Genomic DNA, 18081 nt, shown 5'->3' on the forward strand with positions numbered 1-18081 from the left:
AAATATTCGAGACATCCCTAATTTTGGAAATAAATTGATCCAATTTAGAAGGTTGGGAGAGACCACTAGGCATAAATGGGTTAATCCCTCGTCGAAGGGGTTATAGGAATGCCATTCGTCCGTCCGTTTGTCCGTCTGTCAGTAACATGTTCGTGGCCTCTCCAAAACTACGATAACTTTTGAAGGATTTTCACGAAACATGTTAGGGTCTTTCAGACGATGAGCAGAAGGTTTTATACAATCATATCTGCTCAAGGTCAAGGTCACACTTGAATGAAACATTGTAATCCCTTTTTCGAGTCCGTTTTTTGTGTGTTCGCTCTGTATCATCTTTAAAAGGTTCATATGTGAGACCATGGCAACAAGGCAAATGCCAGTCACGCAAAGTTACACTTAGAGGTTGTATGCAAGATTATATATCTTTATTTCTGTATTTTGTATAATTAATGAACTTTATTCTAATGTTTGTCGCAGTGATAGCACATGATGTGCAGAAGCTCTGTGTCACTCACGTAACCCAAAATCAAGGTCACATTGAAAGTCAAAAGGATCACGGCAATCTTTGGAAGCCCATGTTTTTCTTTTTTGTCATGATAAAAGAATATTTCAATAGCAAAATATAGCTCACCGTTATATGATTAAATATCAGCAAAGCCAAAACATACCCAACACAGGTGATTATAGTATTACAGTAATAATGCCGAACGGCTAATTATGCAGTGTATAGTGTCACAGTATGCTTTATTGCTGGTATGTCTGCATCAAATTATAGTAAAGTTTGCTGCTGATGTTGTTTGCGATATGCTGGATATATACAACTCGCTGACAAATCGACATAAAGCATTTACAAAACACAATTCGCTTAAGATACGTTAATATACTGATACACAGATGTATTCGACATATACATGTATTCGATGTCGTACATGCATGTGTTTAATGCACAATTCAATGCAAAAACTATATGTTCACACAGTTATAACATCTAACACATATTTTGTGTATATGTTATTTATAACATATATTTATCATTTTAGTTTAAGCAGAAATGAACAATTCGTTGTTGTTGTTGTGTTGTCGTTGTTGTTGTTGTATTTACCGATTTTGTTACATACGCAAAATATTATATTCACGAAATCAATATTTTATATTCAAACAATATCGAGTACGTTACGTTTGAAGAACCAGTACTTATACATATAGCCTGACAGAAAGGTCGTGCCAACGCTCGCAGCGTAGGGATCGAACTCACGACATCGCAGGTTGGACACAAATGTGTGTTTTGTTAAGTCTTATTAGAGATTTACTGAAGCAAACACACGTCTGGTTAATTAAACTGAGTTGAGAAAACGCATGTTTTGGTGTTCATACGTTAAGTGTCGTCACAGATTAGCCTGTGCGGACTGATGTTTTGGTGTACATACGTTAAGTGTCGTCACAGATTAGCCTGTGCGGACTGCTCAGTGGTGTACATACGTATAGTGTCGTCACAGATTAGCCTGTGCGGACTGATGTTTTGGTGTTCATACGTTAAGTGTCGTCACAGATTAGCCTAAGCGGACTGTTGTTTTGGTTTACATACGTTAAGTGTCGTCACAGATTAGCCTGTGCGGACTGATGTTTTGGTGTACATACGTTAAGTGTCGTCACATATTAGCCTGTGCGGACTGATGTTTTGGTGTACATGCGTTAAGTGTCGTCACATATTAGCCTGTGCGGACTGTTCAGGCTAATCTGTGGCGACACGTATGCGCATGCGTTAAAGCGGGTATATACGATTTTGTCAAATATTTATGAATTTATATAAAATGTATAAAAAACGTATTATATATATATATTTCAATATAAATTAAAATAAAACTTAAGAAGAACATGTGTCGAAAAATGCGAAATAAGCCAGTTATTTTATTCTGGAATCGAAAACGGCTGTACAGCCGAATTCGCCAGCATGTATATCATACATGAAAGATGTGAATCTAAACTTAGTTAAACGGTTTATTTGAATTCCTGCAACGATATCTAATCGTACGACACACGAACACTAACTCCAATCCTAATACAAAGACGAATGTTTCGGTTATTGTAGGAAAATATGTACGTCACTATCGGCTCGGGGCGCTAATTTGTCTTTGCTGCATTTTATGAAATTCGGCTTCAATGTATAATTTTTCTTGCCTATTTTGTGTAATTGTAACATATTCTATCAATATATCACAATTAAACACATATAAAAAATCGTATATATCCGCTTTAAGCTCTGTTTTCCCGGAGCAAGGAAAATATATGCAGTAACGACTTAATGCCACTCGCGAACAGTTGGCATTTAAACGATGTGCGTCAATGTAGTGTTCGTTGAAATGCAGTGCAAGTGTGTTGAATACTTGATTTAAATAAAGAATCTCGTACCTAAACTGGGTTATTAAAAAAAAAATGTAATGGGCCAAACGCTGACTATTTAAAATAAATATTAAATTATACTACCCAAACATTATTATTATATTATAAAAGTACACTTCATTTTTTCAACGCAAATAATATCATGATATTATAGTATTACGATATCTTACTTTTCTCTACTTTCTGCAGCAGTTGGCTCCTTTTGCATAACCATGGCAACACGAAGTTGATCTCGTGGTCTTCGCGTTTAAAACGAGGCTTCGAGATCAAGCGTAGAAGTTCCTGCACCATCTCGCTAGAGGACGCTTTCAATGAGCTCATTGTCGTCTGACTCTTCAGCATTTTGGTTCCCGGTTTGAAGGCTGCGAAATACAAGGTAAAAAATACACTAATTCAATTTCTCATATGGGCCCATAAAAAACAGCCAACTTTCAAAGAATGTTTTTTCGTACCTATCCTATACATCAAATTTTTCAAACCTGGTTTAAGTTCGAAGATGGATTTGTCCTCTTGTAATAATTGTTATTAAAATGGTAACTTCTCCAAACGTCTAATACAGAAAAAATTGCCCAAATGCAAGCATCCACGTCAAACAGAGTCTCGACAATGAGAATTGGGATATCGACAAAAGCACAGTCCGGCAATAAACGCATCCCTAACGTTCACCCTCCTACCTTGTCCCAAATAAAATGCACCGAAATGTTGCAGACTCAAATAGACTTTTGTGGAAAAAACATACAAGCATGGAAGTTAACGCTTAATGGCTGTAAAACCAGAAGAAAAAGTAAACTCTTTAAAAATAAGCACCACTTCGCGGATGGATACAACATGATTAAGTTTAATGTAACCTACAAAGAGAATGCCTGCTTGGTTCCTGACGCATTGATATTCAATAAAATACATTATTGCACGAATGGCTTACCGATGAAGAAAATGTGTTCGTTTTTTTAAGCCAAAGATTATAAACATAGAGCGAGCATCGTAGAATGTTTCGATTCCCGCCATGACATAGACAAATAGTTGTGCATGTTAGGTGCCGGTATACAATAATAAAGTGTAAGTTGTGATCTCAGAAAGTTGACATAGCACGAGCTCCGTGGCATGATATGCGGTTCATGGTTGCTTTTGACGCACGCATCCGTACAGAACTAGATTGGTTTCTGGATGTATTGGCACATCCGTACAGAAATATATTGTTGTCTGGATGTATTGGCACATCCGTACAGAAATAGATTAGTGTCTGGATGTATTGACACATCCGTACAAAAATAGATTGTTGTCTGGATATCCGTACAGAAATAGATTGTTGTCTGGATGCATTGGCACATCCGCACATAAATAGATTTTATATCTGTAGTATTGGCACATCCATACATAAATAGATTGTTGTCTGGATGTATTGGGACATCCGTACAGAAAAAAGACTGGTGTCTGTATGTGAAGAAGTTATCCGGTGCTCTTAGAACAATAATTAGCACGCCTGATGTATAACAGTTTGGTTCCTTCGCTTTGAATGAGAGACATACATGAGGTAATCTTGTGACCTTAGAATATGTTAATCGAAATGGTTTGACATCTGACCTAGCAAAATGCAATATTTCGAGTCTTTGTTTCGGAAAACAAATATATATGGTGATGTGATAAACGAGCATGTTACTTGATTAGAAGTTAAAGAAAACGCATTTTTAATATGCACGACAGATAACTAGAATTAACAACGACGACATTATTAGACAGGATTGTAGAGTATGCACATATTCATTTAATTTTGAAGAGAAGTGTTATTCATATCTTAAAAGAAAAATCCCAATATTACGAAGCTATCCTGATGTTTCGGACAGGTAATTATCGATTTTCATGTACCTCTAGTTTCACTTAAGAGGAGTGTTTTGTATTACATTATAAAATTATGTGTACATTATATATTATATTATACAATGTTTTGTATTACATTATACAAATATTTACGATAAAAAAATGAGTTATCAATGCATACTATAGAGTTGGTATTTGCCGTTATCAATAACAATAACTCAGAATGCGTCGTAAAAAACTGCATTCAGACTTGATAAAAAATAAATTTGAATTCAGACTCAATAAAATACCGATCTATTTCATACTATATTTTGGAAATAAAAGTAAGTTTGTCTTCACAGGCGTACTATTTCTTTAAAAAAAAGGATTTTTTTATGTGAGATTAAGCATTACACTTATTAAAAGCATCTAAGACCACAAATTAACTTAACAATGATCGCTAGTTGGAACGCTGAATATGTGTTCGTGTTTGGCGCCGCTCGTACTTCATGATGTACGGCGCCAATGTTGGTGTTAAGTGTGGAATCGATTATTCGTCCAGCATTCTACCAATGGGAAGTCGTCAAAAATTGTCCTCGTTTATATTTAACGATTTATTTCTATTTATTGTTTTCTTTCTTTCTTTTTTTTTTGGGGGGGGGATGAACATGTAAATAAAATGGATTGAAATCACCAACTATATGGAATATAATGACTGCATTTATATTTAAAACAGCTTTTAATGAACAATCATACAAATGAAACAGAACATGGCTTCGATATATTGATAATTGGCATTTTAATACAGCACACAAACAAACATTACTTATGTGTCAGAATAAGAATAAATACCTTTGATTTAAAGTTCCAGTTCAATTTGCTGACGATTCAAGAGATGCAGTCATAAGGTTTGAGTAATTTTACACATAGATAATATATATATTTGTTTAATCCATGTGTATAGTATATCCCTTTTTCGTCCCTTGTTTGAAAGCACCATCAACCTGTGCTTTTATAACGATTATCTCTGAACGCGCTTGATACGTTATTCCGCGTTAATAATTATAATAATTGTTGTGTAGTCTGCGTGTATGTTTTAAACACACGAGCAATCTAGAACTGTAAACAAAAATACTTTGCAATCTATCGGTACTAAATTTAAGTTACCTTTGTTATTCAACATCTCTTGTCAAATGTAAAATTATTTTTCCCCAATTAAATATTTCAAATCAATTTTCATCTCTGAACGCAGATCTTTATCGTTTTTATAAACATCATATCTGACGTCGAACGTGATACTTAATTAAGTTATTCAACCGTATTAATCAAAACCAACAAACAAACCACAATGTTACATAACAAAAGACGCAATTATTTCTAAAGCAATGTCGGTATTTAAACCCTACTAGCAGAGGCACTAATTAAAAGACCATTGTAAATATCCACAAATAAATCAATTGAATCAAACCACAATTTAATCCAAATAGATCATCGCACGCGAGCCTTTAGTAGTTAATATTTGTACGCTATAGAAATACGAGCCTCATTGTCTTCGACGTAATGGCTGTATTAAGTTAAGCGAGATGATACACTTTATGTGGCATAAATGATGATAAAGATAACACACGAAATGCCAGTATACATATCGATAAATGAGCGCAAGGTTATCGCTTTAAAATAATGGGGCATAATACCCTTTAAAATGTTTTTTTAAAGATGATTATTAAAAATCGACGATCATGTATATGATACAAACTATACGGATATGAGTTTAATTTCTCTAACGGTATCAGTTTAATTTTAAAACACGTATAAGTAAAAACGTATCAAAGATATCCGTTTAATTTAGAAAATAAATTGTATTTGTTTTTATATGCATTGACAGTGTGACATGAATAGAAACTCATTTATTTATCGACATGTCATAGAACGGACCACGTACAACATATTATTTAGAGTAGTAATTGCTTTAATGTGTCGCTTAACAAGTTTTCTTTGAATGGATGAGCATCGTTTAAGACCTACATGTAGTTAACTTCAATTAAATTAAATAAACTTCAAACAGCCTCGAGGTGTTATTGGTTTCACGAAGTTAATGAATAGATATATGCTTACTGTGGTATAAGCAGTTGACGCTTTTCGTCGGTGTTATTTCTAAACATGACAGTTGGCCGTAGACGATTTCAGCCTATAGAAAGCTTGTACACGACAAGTTACTTGTTACAAGTTATCAATTTTGCATTTGTGTGTGTGTTATTATTTTTTAATTTGCAACAAAATCAAAGATAATTGATAATAAACTCCTAGGTAGCAATTTAATTATTATACGTATTCTCGACAAACTCCATTGAGCGTATGTGTGCGTATTGTAAAAACCAATAGGTAGGCGTCTATTTATTCTTTCATAGTCTATAATAATAAAACATGGTTTTCTTTTTCATCAGAGCACTAAAATTAGAATGCCGCATGAAGAGGCCGCTGTAGGTAATGTTTGCAATGCTTTGTGGCCACATTGATTCGTCTGTAAACCAAGGCTCAAGTCACGGTACAGAAATAAGGCTTTAATGAACAGGCAAATATTAACTCAAGCCAGGTGTAGCACCCTCGAGAAAAAACGCCTGTTTTCAAATGAAATGTTTGGGCATTCGAGATTTGTATCAATAATAAGTATAAATAGTAATTCAAATATGTGCTGGCCTAAGTATATTATACATGCTTAACTTGCCTACTTTACCATGTGAGTTTTGCCTAAGTAAAATAGTAATAAATTGAAAATACATGCTTAACTTACCTACTTTACCGTGATTGTTTTGGCCATGGCAAGTAAAATAGTAATAAATTGAAAATCAAGCCTGTTTGATTAAGCCGGTCTATGTCGAAAGCGAGAAGCGTTTGGAGACAAATGTTCCTATTAAGAACCATTTTCAGCTAGAAAACAAATTTCTAGCCTTGTAATTTCAAAGGGGTGGGGGGCAATATCTAGTATACGCCACTGCAACTTTGAGGAAACGAGACTTGGATGAGTCTAATATAATAACGTTTCGATATAGCATAAATAAGGCAAACATATAAATGGCCATGTATATGTATGATGTTTGCTACACTTTAATATGCATCACTTCAAATTGGAAGTGTCAACCTTCTGCCAAGTTAAAAAACCAATAAACATAAACAAAATATCAATAATATTATACAATATCTCGATACAAACTAAATTTTTGTACAATTACCTTTTGGGAATCTCAAACCACTCCGTTGTATTCCTTCTGTTAAATTATTTTTTAAGACGGAGGATAAAGCTTTAATGATGCTCGTATATTTCACATGTTGTTTATTTAGCTAATGCTTTAATGATGATGCTTGTATATCTCACATGTTGTATATTTAGCTAATGCTTTAATGATGATGCTTGTATATCTCACATGTTGTTTATTTAGCTTATGCTTTAATGATGATGCTTGTATATCTCATATATTGTATATTTAGCTAATGCTTTAATGATGATGCTTGTATATCTGACATGTTGTTTATTTAGCTAATGCTTTAATGATGATGCTTGTATATCTCACATGATGTATATTTAGCTTCCTAGAAAGAGTCAAAATGCGCGTATGTTTACCATTACTTGTACATCGAAACATGATACTCCTCGTCCTGTATTATGTACAGTATGGTATCATCATTTGTTTTGTTGTTCAAGTCCTACGATGTGACATTGCTATTAATTCCGCATTAATAACAAGTGACTTTTCTTGTGTCAATAAGTGCAATCACTCAACTCCGCTAGTTCCACTATGTTATACGATGCCAATATTTCGTGCACTATTTCATACAAATATATTCCATCGTCTTAAGCAACTAGAGCTAAAGACTTATTAGTTTTTCTCAAATTGTGTCCACACAATATAGAGCTGCGATTAAACTATTTATATCCATCGAACAATATTCATACTCGCACGCAACGCCTGATTAATCTTGAACTATTCCCAAATAAAAGATTTCAAATCAAATTTCATCTTTTGACATAGATCGTTTTCATTAATTAACGGAACACCGCTGAAGTTTTCAAGTGATACTTCAACTATTTAAATGCATTAAACCAGTAAACAAAGCGTCATATTATATCACCTTTGACGCACATGTTATTTCCAATACAGATGCCGATAATTGAACCCCTCTACAATATATTAAAAGCGTACCTTATTATAGCCTTTGTATCGGAAAACAAATAAAATCTGATTAAGTAGTTAATCCGCAGACAGACTTAGAGTTTGTCAAAGTTGAAAGACAATTCCTAAAAGTCGATTAAAAAGATTTGTTTAATTGTAGTGCAACAAACGCTAATACGTTGTTAATTTATGCCAATTAATCCCTCGAAAAAAATTGTGGCAGATATCAACGGATTATTATAAATACAGACACATTTTAATTCAGGACATTACATCAACCAGATAATAATCGCATTCAAAAACAATGACCTTTAAATAAGACAAAGAAGTTGTAAAAGAAGGGGAGATCACCGTGTACATAATCAGTGAACTCTTCGCAGCGGTTATTTCCCTTTTTTAAGTAATACCGCTCCCCGACATCATTTCGTGGCATAGTTTGTGTTTAGTCAAAGCACGTGTAGAGTTTAGATTAATCACTCTAAACTTTATGTTAGTTTTACGGAAGTCGATTACTAGTGTACAACTTTTGTAAACGAAAACATAACAAAACAAAAATGTTTAATACATTACCTTTAAAAAACTACAAACGTCAACTTAGCTCTCCGGAGCAAAACGTGTTTATGGCGAGCTTGGGTCCGTCGTCAATAATGACATTGTTAACACCCTAAAGGTCATCTTTATTTTCCAATCATCATAATACTTGGTCAGAATATTCGCCCTAATTATATCTTGTCCGACTTCGAAACTGTCTCGATTGTGGTCGAAAACTAGGTCACTATTTCAAATAAAAGAAATAGCTTGTTAATACTCTAGAAGTCACATTTACAGTCGTCACCCAACTTGGTCGGAATTATCGTTCTAATGATATTTCTATTGACTTAAAAACGATTCCCCATGACAGCCAGGGGACGGAAAAGTTTTTCGTATATGGCTATAGTTAAACCTTGTTAATACTCATTAAATCTCATATATTGTCGAATCTTCATGAACTTTGGTCAGAGCATTTATTCTAATGATATCTGGGATGAGTTTGCTAATGGTTCCGGTCTGTTGAAAAATATTGCCGCCAATGGGTATTGCATTTTTTCTTATATGACTATATGGCTTGTTTACACTCTAGACGTCTCATTTTAGTCCAATCTTCAATCTTCAGAACTTTTGCTGTTATGATATTCCGACAGAGTTCAAAATGGCTCCTGGTCGTTGAAAACATGGTCTCCAGGGAGCTTGGCAGTTTTCATTTTAGGGCTAAAGTTAAAAGTTAAACATTATCATCACTATAGAAGTTATAGTTTTAGTCCAATCTTCATGAAATTTCGTTCCCCATTCGTTGTCAAACAGGGCCACCACGTGTGCGGATCATTTTTTTTAAATTGCAGACAATATTAAAACCTTTCTAACACTTTGGAAGCCACATTTTAGCCCATTCATTATGAAACTCCTTAAAACGATTTGTACTAATGATATCTCGGCCCAGTTCGAAAGTGGCCCTGGTATGTTTAAAAACAGGGTCACCATGGCGTGGCGAAGGTTTTTGCCGAATTGTTACACTTACAGCGTGTGATGACTCTAGATAATGTATTTTTTTTACATATATACCTGAAACGTACTCGGATCATCTGTTATAATGATCTATCAAATGAGTTCAGAAATAGTTGCGGTCTTTTTCATTGTATACTTACTACGCGATGTTTTAGTTCAGCTTGTATTTTTGGCTTAAATGCAACCTTTAAACACAGGTTGATGTTTCTTTTTGTTAAGATTACTACAACTATTAAAGTGGAAGCTTTGATATTGTAATGTTAAAATTATTATTTGATGATGATGATGATGATGATGATGTTGGTGTCGGTGGTGACGATGATGATAATTTTGATGATGATGATGGTGGTGGTGGTGATGCTATTGCTGCTACTAATGATCATGATGGTGATGATGATGATGAGGATGATGATGATGATGATGATGATGATGATGATGATGATAATTATGATGATGATGATGATGATGATGGCGATGACGACGATGACGATGATGATGATGATGATGATGATAATGATGATGATGATGATGATGATGATGGTGGTGACGATGATGATTTACCTTTATAACGCTTCGAAAGATTTTGTGTGCATTCATCATGAAACTTACGAAAGCAATGCATATTTGAGCAATATAACAGTATTTACTTGCTGCAAACGAAAAATTAAATTTGGTAATTTGATATTAGCCCTTTTGTTCAGACTGTTTTGTTCTGCTTAGGCTGGTTTCATTTTATAAACATTGTCGTAGAAAATGTTTTTCCTTTGAAACATTTTAATAGTATCTTTTTGAATCAAACATTTTAAAATGTGGTCGACTATTATTTGCTCAATACATTGTAAACAATCTTAAACCAAAACAAATAAACAAAAATCGTGTTGAGCCCTCCGAAATAGAACAAGACAGGTTTGATATTAACTACTATATATTAATATTAGCAAATCAAAACTAGGAGTCACAATTTGAACACGGACTGCGATGAATTTGAAACAGTTGTGTGCATACAAGCCATTGATATTACTACAGTTGTGTACATACAAGCCATTGATATTACTACAGTTGTGTACATACAAGTCATTGATATTACTACAGTTGTGTACATACAAGCCATTGATATTACTACAGTTGTGTACATACAAGCCATTGATATTACTACAGTTGTGTACATACAAGCCATTGATATTACTACAGTTGTGTACATACAAGCCATTGATATTACTACAGTTGTGTACATACAAGCCATTGATATTACTACAGTTGTGTACATACAAGCCATTGATATTACTACAGTTGTGTACATACAAGCCATTGATATTACTACAGTTGTGTACATACAAGCCATTGATATTACTACAGTTGTGTACATACAAGCCATTGATATTACTACAGTTGTGTACATACAAGCCATTGATATTACTCTGACAAATCTCTGTTCATCAAGCTTAATCACGTGTATTCGAGAGGGAAAGTATTTCCATTTAAAGGTAGTTCATTATTTAGTCCATCATACTTAATTTCTTGGAAACAACGTACAGATCATGACATATCGGGGTTATTTCTATTAATTGTTTACGAATGTTCATGTCCATAAATGCATCGTGAGCTAGATTTGAAAATGTAGGTCATTGTAAGTAAATCCAAGAAACTTATTTTTATCATGGTTTATCTTGTAACGATATTTATCCTTTCAAATTAATCAAAATGCTTCTAAATTCTTTTTTAAGTTGTACAACAAGTTATTTACATTATATATACTCTTCACACTTTTGCGATATAATTTGTTCACTGGCGGCAGCTGACAACCTCCCAGATTTTGATCTGCCGGTATAAATATATACTAAGTATATCAATTTTAAGAACCGATATGCAATTTCCGATGGAGCCTCTATCGATTCTAAACAATTTCTGATAGAACGCCACTAATTGTAGGAAGGGCAGGAAATATGTGTGATTAACTATTATTTTAAGATCCTTTCACTTGGATAAAAAAACGAAACCAAGGTAATATTACACAGCAGCTCAGTCATGTGCTTTGTTTATTTTAGCTGTCAGAGGCTCCAGTCAACGATTGGTTGATAACCATCTGAGAAATAGGTGAGAAATATTTTAAAGTGGGTATGCACGATTTTTTAATGTGTTAAATTGTAATATATTGATAAAAAAATGTTACAATAGCACAAAATAGGCAAGACAAAAATATACATTGAAGACGAATTTCATAAAATGCAGCAAAGACAAATTAGCGCCCGAGCCGATTGTGACGAAGATGTTTCGTACATATTTTCCTACAATAACCGAAGCATTCGTCTTTTTATTAGGATCGGAGTAAGTGTTCGGTTGTCGTATGAATAGATATCGTTGCAGGAAATTAAATTTAGATTCACATCGTACATGCATGATATACATATTGGAGAATTCGACTGTACAGACATTTTCGATTTCAGAATTAAAAATCCGGCTTATTTCGCATTTGTCGACACATGTTTTTCTTAACTTTTATTTTAATTTATATTGAAATGTATGCATAATAAGTGTTTTTATACACATTTTATATAAATTCATAAATATTTGACAAAATCGTGCATACCCACTTAAAGCGAAAACAACGCTGGAATGCGACCAGAATTGACGTCTGTACCCGTTAGTTTGACTATTATTATTATTATTATTATTATTATTATTATTATTATTATTATTATTATTATTATTATTATAGTTTGCTCTTTCAATTGTTGAACTTCCTGTTGCTGATTAATTTTAAAAGTTCGTTGTATCGTTGTTGAAACGTTTGACGTTGTCCAGGGTGTTGGTAGTCGTAAAAGAGCTTCGGTTGTTTAATGAAGAAACAATTCGTTTGATCTTTGTTTGTTTGGGTATTATGATGCTTAGGAATAAAACCACTACGGCACCAGCATGAAATAGTAAATTACACAGATCAGAACTACATAAGTATAGTTTATTGACCTCTAAAACGATAATTTAAAAATTATGCATTGCGTTAGCGTTTGAGAAATATTTGCGTAATAAAAAAAATAATACTATTTTGCGATGTTAATCTAAGTAACGGGACTTATTAAAATTTCTTGGTAAGTAGTTATATACTTTCTTATTTTTATTCCTGGTTAGTACTAATGTCATCAAGTATATATTTGGAAGAATGATTTCGTATCATCACTGCTATTAATGTACATTTTTACACTGTATAAATTTTTAATTTTGTTTTGAACTCCATTGCAAAAGCTAACGTACAAGTTGTAATTTAATGTAGCGTTTTGTTCCGTCTCGTAACCGTTTGTATTGACTAAAGGCTTTCCGAAACACTTTACTGAATCAATCAATTGAAACCGATAACGTTATTATCGCTGATAATGATCGACCTCATGAAACCGGTTATGCCAAGATACTTTTAATTGAACATTTCAATGCAAGGACCCCCATAATTATGTATTAATTGTTCATGTTTTGATTTTAAACCTTTTAAATTCAGCTCGATTGCATCGAAAGTAAACAGATTATTGAAACGTGCCAAAGACCTTACGTATGTAGAACTATTTTTGAGGGGGATCACAAGAATGCTTCCACAATGGGGATCGAAACGTATACCTCCCGGTCTTTAGGCAGATTCCATATCCACTACGCCATTTCGACTTCAAACTACGTGTGTTTGTTGCGGTTTTGTTTGTGAATCGAGTCAAGTGTTTGTATGCTGCACCAGATTGTTTTGCCATTGGTCTTTTCGTTTAAATAAATCACTTTACGAGCAGAGTTTGCTCGAGCAGCTGAAATAAACTTTGTTTATAAATGTGTACATGTGTTGCAAATATCACTGGTGATATTTTGTCAGATTGTTTTTGCCTTCAATTGGCGTATCTCAGATAAAAATAATGAAAAAGGGTCTATAAAAACAGGTTCTCACGATGTTAAACCATTATCCGGTTTGTTTTTTAAATATATGGATGTATATGGCGATCCGCTATAACTATGTCACACTCGTGCCATATCAAATCAAATGCAATCATGAGCGTGTTTAATCTTTGTTTACCCAATCGATGTTCTTAACTAGCAGGCCCTATTGGAGTCAATGTTTGCATTAACGACGGTGTTTAATTTATAAACAGTTTTGATGTTAATAAGGCAAGTCATTTATCATTAATAATCTGGTTGAGATTTTATCTACAATATCCCTATTTTATGTTTAATATCTGAAGAGTAGTGATTTAACCAACATTTAAACTTGCTTATTCACAAAAGCTGTGGTTCCTTTTTTATTTTACCGCAATAAATTGCATATTTTTCTTGCACGCGCATGGCTTATACTAAGGCATTCGTAAACATTTCATTGCGTTTATAATTGAAAATATATTATTGAGATCAAATATATGAAAGGAATGCCACGGGTTGTAAATTTCCTAGGTTTACCAAGTTCATGGTGTCTTTGTAGGTAAAATCCCGTGTATTAGATTCTTCTTAATTATTTTAAGTACTTCCGTAAGACAAATATTCGCGGTGTTAACAATTTATGTAGTTTAACATTGTAGATCATTCATATGTGTTTGCATGACATGATGAGTTGGTATCATATTATAATTGAACCAATAGCGATTAAATTTACAATTTTAATATTATTGCTGATATTATATTTGCATTACATTCATCGAAAAGTTGTAAAATTGGCAATGGTATTTATTAACCCTTCTAAAGGAAAAACCCACTATACGAGTGATAGACGTTCTCCCTCAGTTCGATTGTTTAATATTTTAGACCAATTGCGGTTGGTGGGCGCAAGGGAAAGTGGGATTTAGGAAATCAAGAAAATCTTCGCGAGATTTTTAAACGAGAACACTGATCGCCTGAAGAATTTAAATTTAGCCTATCATTATGTTCGTACCAAGGTTCAGTTTTTTAGTTATCAGCTTGCAAAAGCTGTTCAAAAATCCACTTTAAAAACGCTGGAGGACATTGCAGTTTATGAAAAGAAAGCAATGGACAAGGCAAGCAATTCAATTGAAAAGATTAATAGGCTAAATGCAAGGTAGATCAATGAATCATTTATTGCTTTATTTTATTTTTTATTGTTTTAAAAGGTTTTTTTTAATGGAGACTAATGAAAATAAAACTATAATATATTATATAATTGATATTATATTTGTTTTACACGTTTTTTAATTCCAACTGTCATATGACTGATACCCAAACACGCACTTTAGACGACCTTTCAATATCTTTAGAACGCGTAGAAATTGGAGGAGGCGGGATGCTCAGTTACAGTGTCGTGTTCGAACCCGACCGACGTTTGTTGGATTTAGTATCTACGGCAACGATCGGTCAACTCTATCAGGTGGATAAATTGAACATAAACAAGATACGTCGCTAAAATGTGTGTCCGAGAGCCGCCAGAGACGTTGCTGCCAAGGGCATGAGTAGACAGGTGGCATGCACGTTTTACAACACGTCCATTTTCATTCCTCCAGTTTTCTGTTACAAAAACGCACGTGGTCAATCACGTCCAGTCATTTTTGCATATGCAACAACTCTTTTTACAGCTCAACGCAGTCCTTGTATAACACAGCGGAAGATAAAATCATGTATATCGTTCGCATAAGTCATGATTTTTTGCCGCACAGAGATACGCATTATTCCAAAAAATCTTCTGAAAAGAAATCAAATGTCGTCTACATTCCTATCCGAGAACTTCCTTATTTGTCGCAGTTTTTTAGCTGTAAACACCGATCATCATGCGTGATTCCAGACAATGCAATTGTGGAAAATATGCGTATCGTACATGAACTATTGGGTTATTTATTACCAGAATAACGTTTAAATGTTCAGTGAAAACGTTGAGTTCATAAAAGAAGTTCACTGCGAGAGTCGTATTGTTGGAAAATCATAATATTTTAATATTTATTGCTTTTTCAACGTTATATGCATTTAAACACAGCACGCTCGAAACCTACCCATTTCTCTTTCACTCATGATTTATTAAAACAACTGTCGTAGAGAAAAACAAGAAACAATCAAACACATTAAATATTAACACAAAGCGCATGATTACAAAACGCATTCGATATCTAACGTTAATGCGAATTAATTGTGGAGATAGGTACATTTTTATTGTTCAATGAGTTTTTCTAATAATCAACCAAAATATTTAGTCGTTATCTCTAAATGCAAACCATTTCACTACAGCATAAAACTTTTTTTTTCAAATGTAACTACAGACAATTTGAATTTGATGACAACCATAATAAAAGCAAAATTAAAAGTATGGAATTCAACATATTTATCACGGCAATGTATCTTTATTACAAATGGTTATTGTCTGTCAGTGTTGTTTTTTTCCTATGAAAAACGTTTTTGATCGCAAGAACTATACACATGAAAATAGCTGAAAAAATAAAGGCAACACAACAAATCTCCCAACTATGAGTCGGTACTGGCCAATCAGCTTCTAGCACGCATTCGTACTGGATATTACATATAAATATCCTGATTCTCAATCAACGGTTGCCTCAGATCGCTGTTTTGGCAAACATCATTTTTGTAGTCCTCGTTTACCTTCTTAATCTTCTCATACGTTGGCTTACCGTGCTGTCTCCACTCTTTCCACATGCGCTTAAATTTGTGACGCAAGGTTCTCATCGCAGCCGATGCCTGAACGCGCCTGTGTGTAATGCGAGCCAGTTTACAGTTTTATTTAATATCGCATTAAAAAATCGAAAATTCAATAAGGACAATCAGCAAACTAATCATTAATTTATCCGTTTTTAAATAAGTTGTTTGAAGTTGTGATGCAAACACGCGCATAAATCTTCGACCGATCCTTAAATTGATCTAGAGGAATAGAAGTATTATTAGACATAGGACGTGGATGTGCTATATACATCTTCCTTTATTATGGAAGAGTAACGAACGGGTACGTGGAAGGGTCAACGATAAAAGAAAATACCTGTGTTTTAAATTTCAACAAAAAATACGTTGTGCACCACGTGATAATCACTCACCAATCAAATCTCTTCCCCAAGTAGCACAACAGTGCCAGAAGTGTCAGCGACGAAGCCATAATTAATAAGAAGAGATAATTGCTTCCTGTAAATTTATCAATATAAATATTAACATATTGTTTCTTTAAAAAACCGGCGCTATCAGGCGTCATTGTATAATTGCTGATTATATATTCGGGCTTCAAATGTGAAATGGACTATTTGTTCGGAGAAATGTTCTGGATTCTCAAAACGTTAATCGTTTCATAAACAGATTAAATAAATAAATATTTATTTTCATCATAACTAGACATTTAAACATATTTAAGTGCACCTATACGACGAAATCATGCTACACAATAATTATTAAACATGAACAATCGTTTCTTAACTATGTAAATAACCTTTAACCGCTTTAATGCGATCATTGTTATATGCTTAAGCGGCATTGCATTCATTTGGAATGAATTTAAATATCAACAATATAAACAAGAACAGTTAAATGCTATTGGAATAAGTATTGATATGTCAGGTTTGACGTAAAATCAGGCATGACAGCCAAATTGTCAATGTCGTGACTCTTTTATTCGAGATTTTCAAGAAAAATGTTCAATATTGATGTAACTTCTAAAAACACATTTGTCGAAAATTTATTCATAACTTTTTAATAAATCAATCTTTGTGTTTTTATTGCTCAATATATGCACAATTTATTGATAGACATCATACAATTGTTGTCACTTTGATGTCTCTAAAATGAGAAAAATTAAGCAAATCGAGTGTGCATTGAATTTTCCCGCGGCATAATTATCTCAATAGATATATTTCAAAAGTGATCTTAGTCAGCTACGCCGAAAAAAACATACAAGATTGTATAACTGGATCAGATAACTGTCCTGACCAGGGGTAATGAATGTACATGGATTCTGATTATTATGGCTGTATTTTTTCAAATTCATGATCATAACAGTGCAGTTTTATTTACGCGCGGGATCGTTTACAATTTAATTTATTATTGTAACTTGATGCTCGGTTATGGTTTGGGTGTTTATAACAGTTGTTCAAATAGAATGTAACAAATTACTTTCGCAAGTTTAGATTGGATATTAAAATTATTTATCAATTTACAAGTACACACATCCTTTTAAAACAAGCGCTTTAAATGAAGTTAATTATTAGAACATGCATTTTACAGAAAC

The 18081-nt window shown here is 33.5% G+C and overlaps 1 protein-coding gene and 1 long non-coding RNA gene across 2 annotated transcripts in view; both read right to left on the reverse strand.

Annotated features, from left to right (window-relative positions):
- LOC127839219 (uncharacterized) overlaps window positions 1-7526 on the reverse strand; it is a 55619-nt gene extending 48093 nt beyond the window's left edge. Inside the window, exons 1-2 of the mRNA XM_052367501.1 lie at window positions 7422-7526; window positions 2568-2759 (exon numbers count right to left, since the gene is read on the reverse strand). Of these exons, the coding sequence (XP_052223461.1) occupies window positions 2568-2739 (172 nt within the window). The 5' untranslated portion in view covers window positions 2740-2759; window positions 7422-7526. The remainder of the gene's footprint in view (window positions 1-2567; window positions 2760-7421) is intronic.
- An 8333-nt stretch (window positions 7527-15859) lies between these two features.
- LOC127839225 (uncharacterized) lies at window positions 15860-17124 on the reverse strand. The gene is made up of 2 exons (XR_008030231.1): window positions 16904-17124; window positions 15860-16563 (listed from the first exon to the last, which is right to left on the reverse strand). It is a non-coding gene; the product is annotated as an uncharacterized LOC127839225 (long non-coding RNA).
- Between the last annotated feature and the right edge of the window lie 957 nt (window positions 17125-18081).

This window comes from Dreissena polymorpha, chromosome 7 (genome assembly GCF_020536995.1).
Source record: "Dreissena polymorpha isolate Duluth1 chromosome 7, UMN_Dpol_1.0, whole genome shotgun sequence".
Classification (NCBI taxonomy): Eukaryota; Metazoa; Mollusca; class Bivalvia; order Myida; family Dreissenidae; genus Dreissena; species Dreissena polymorpha.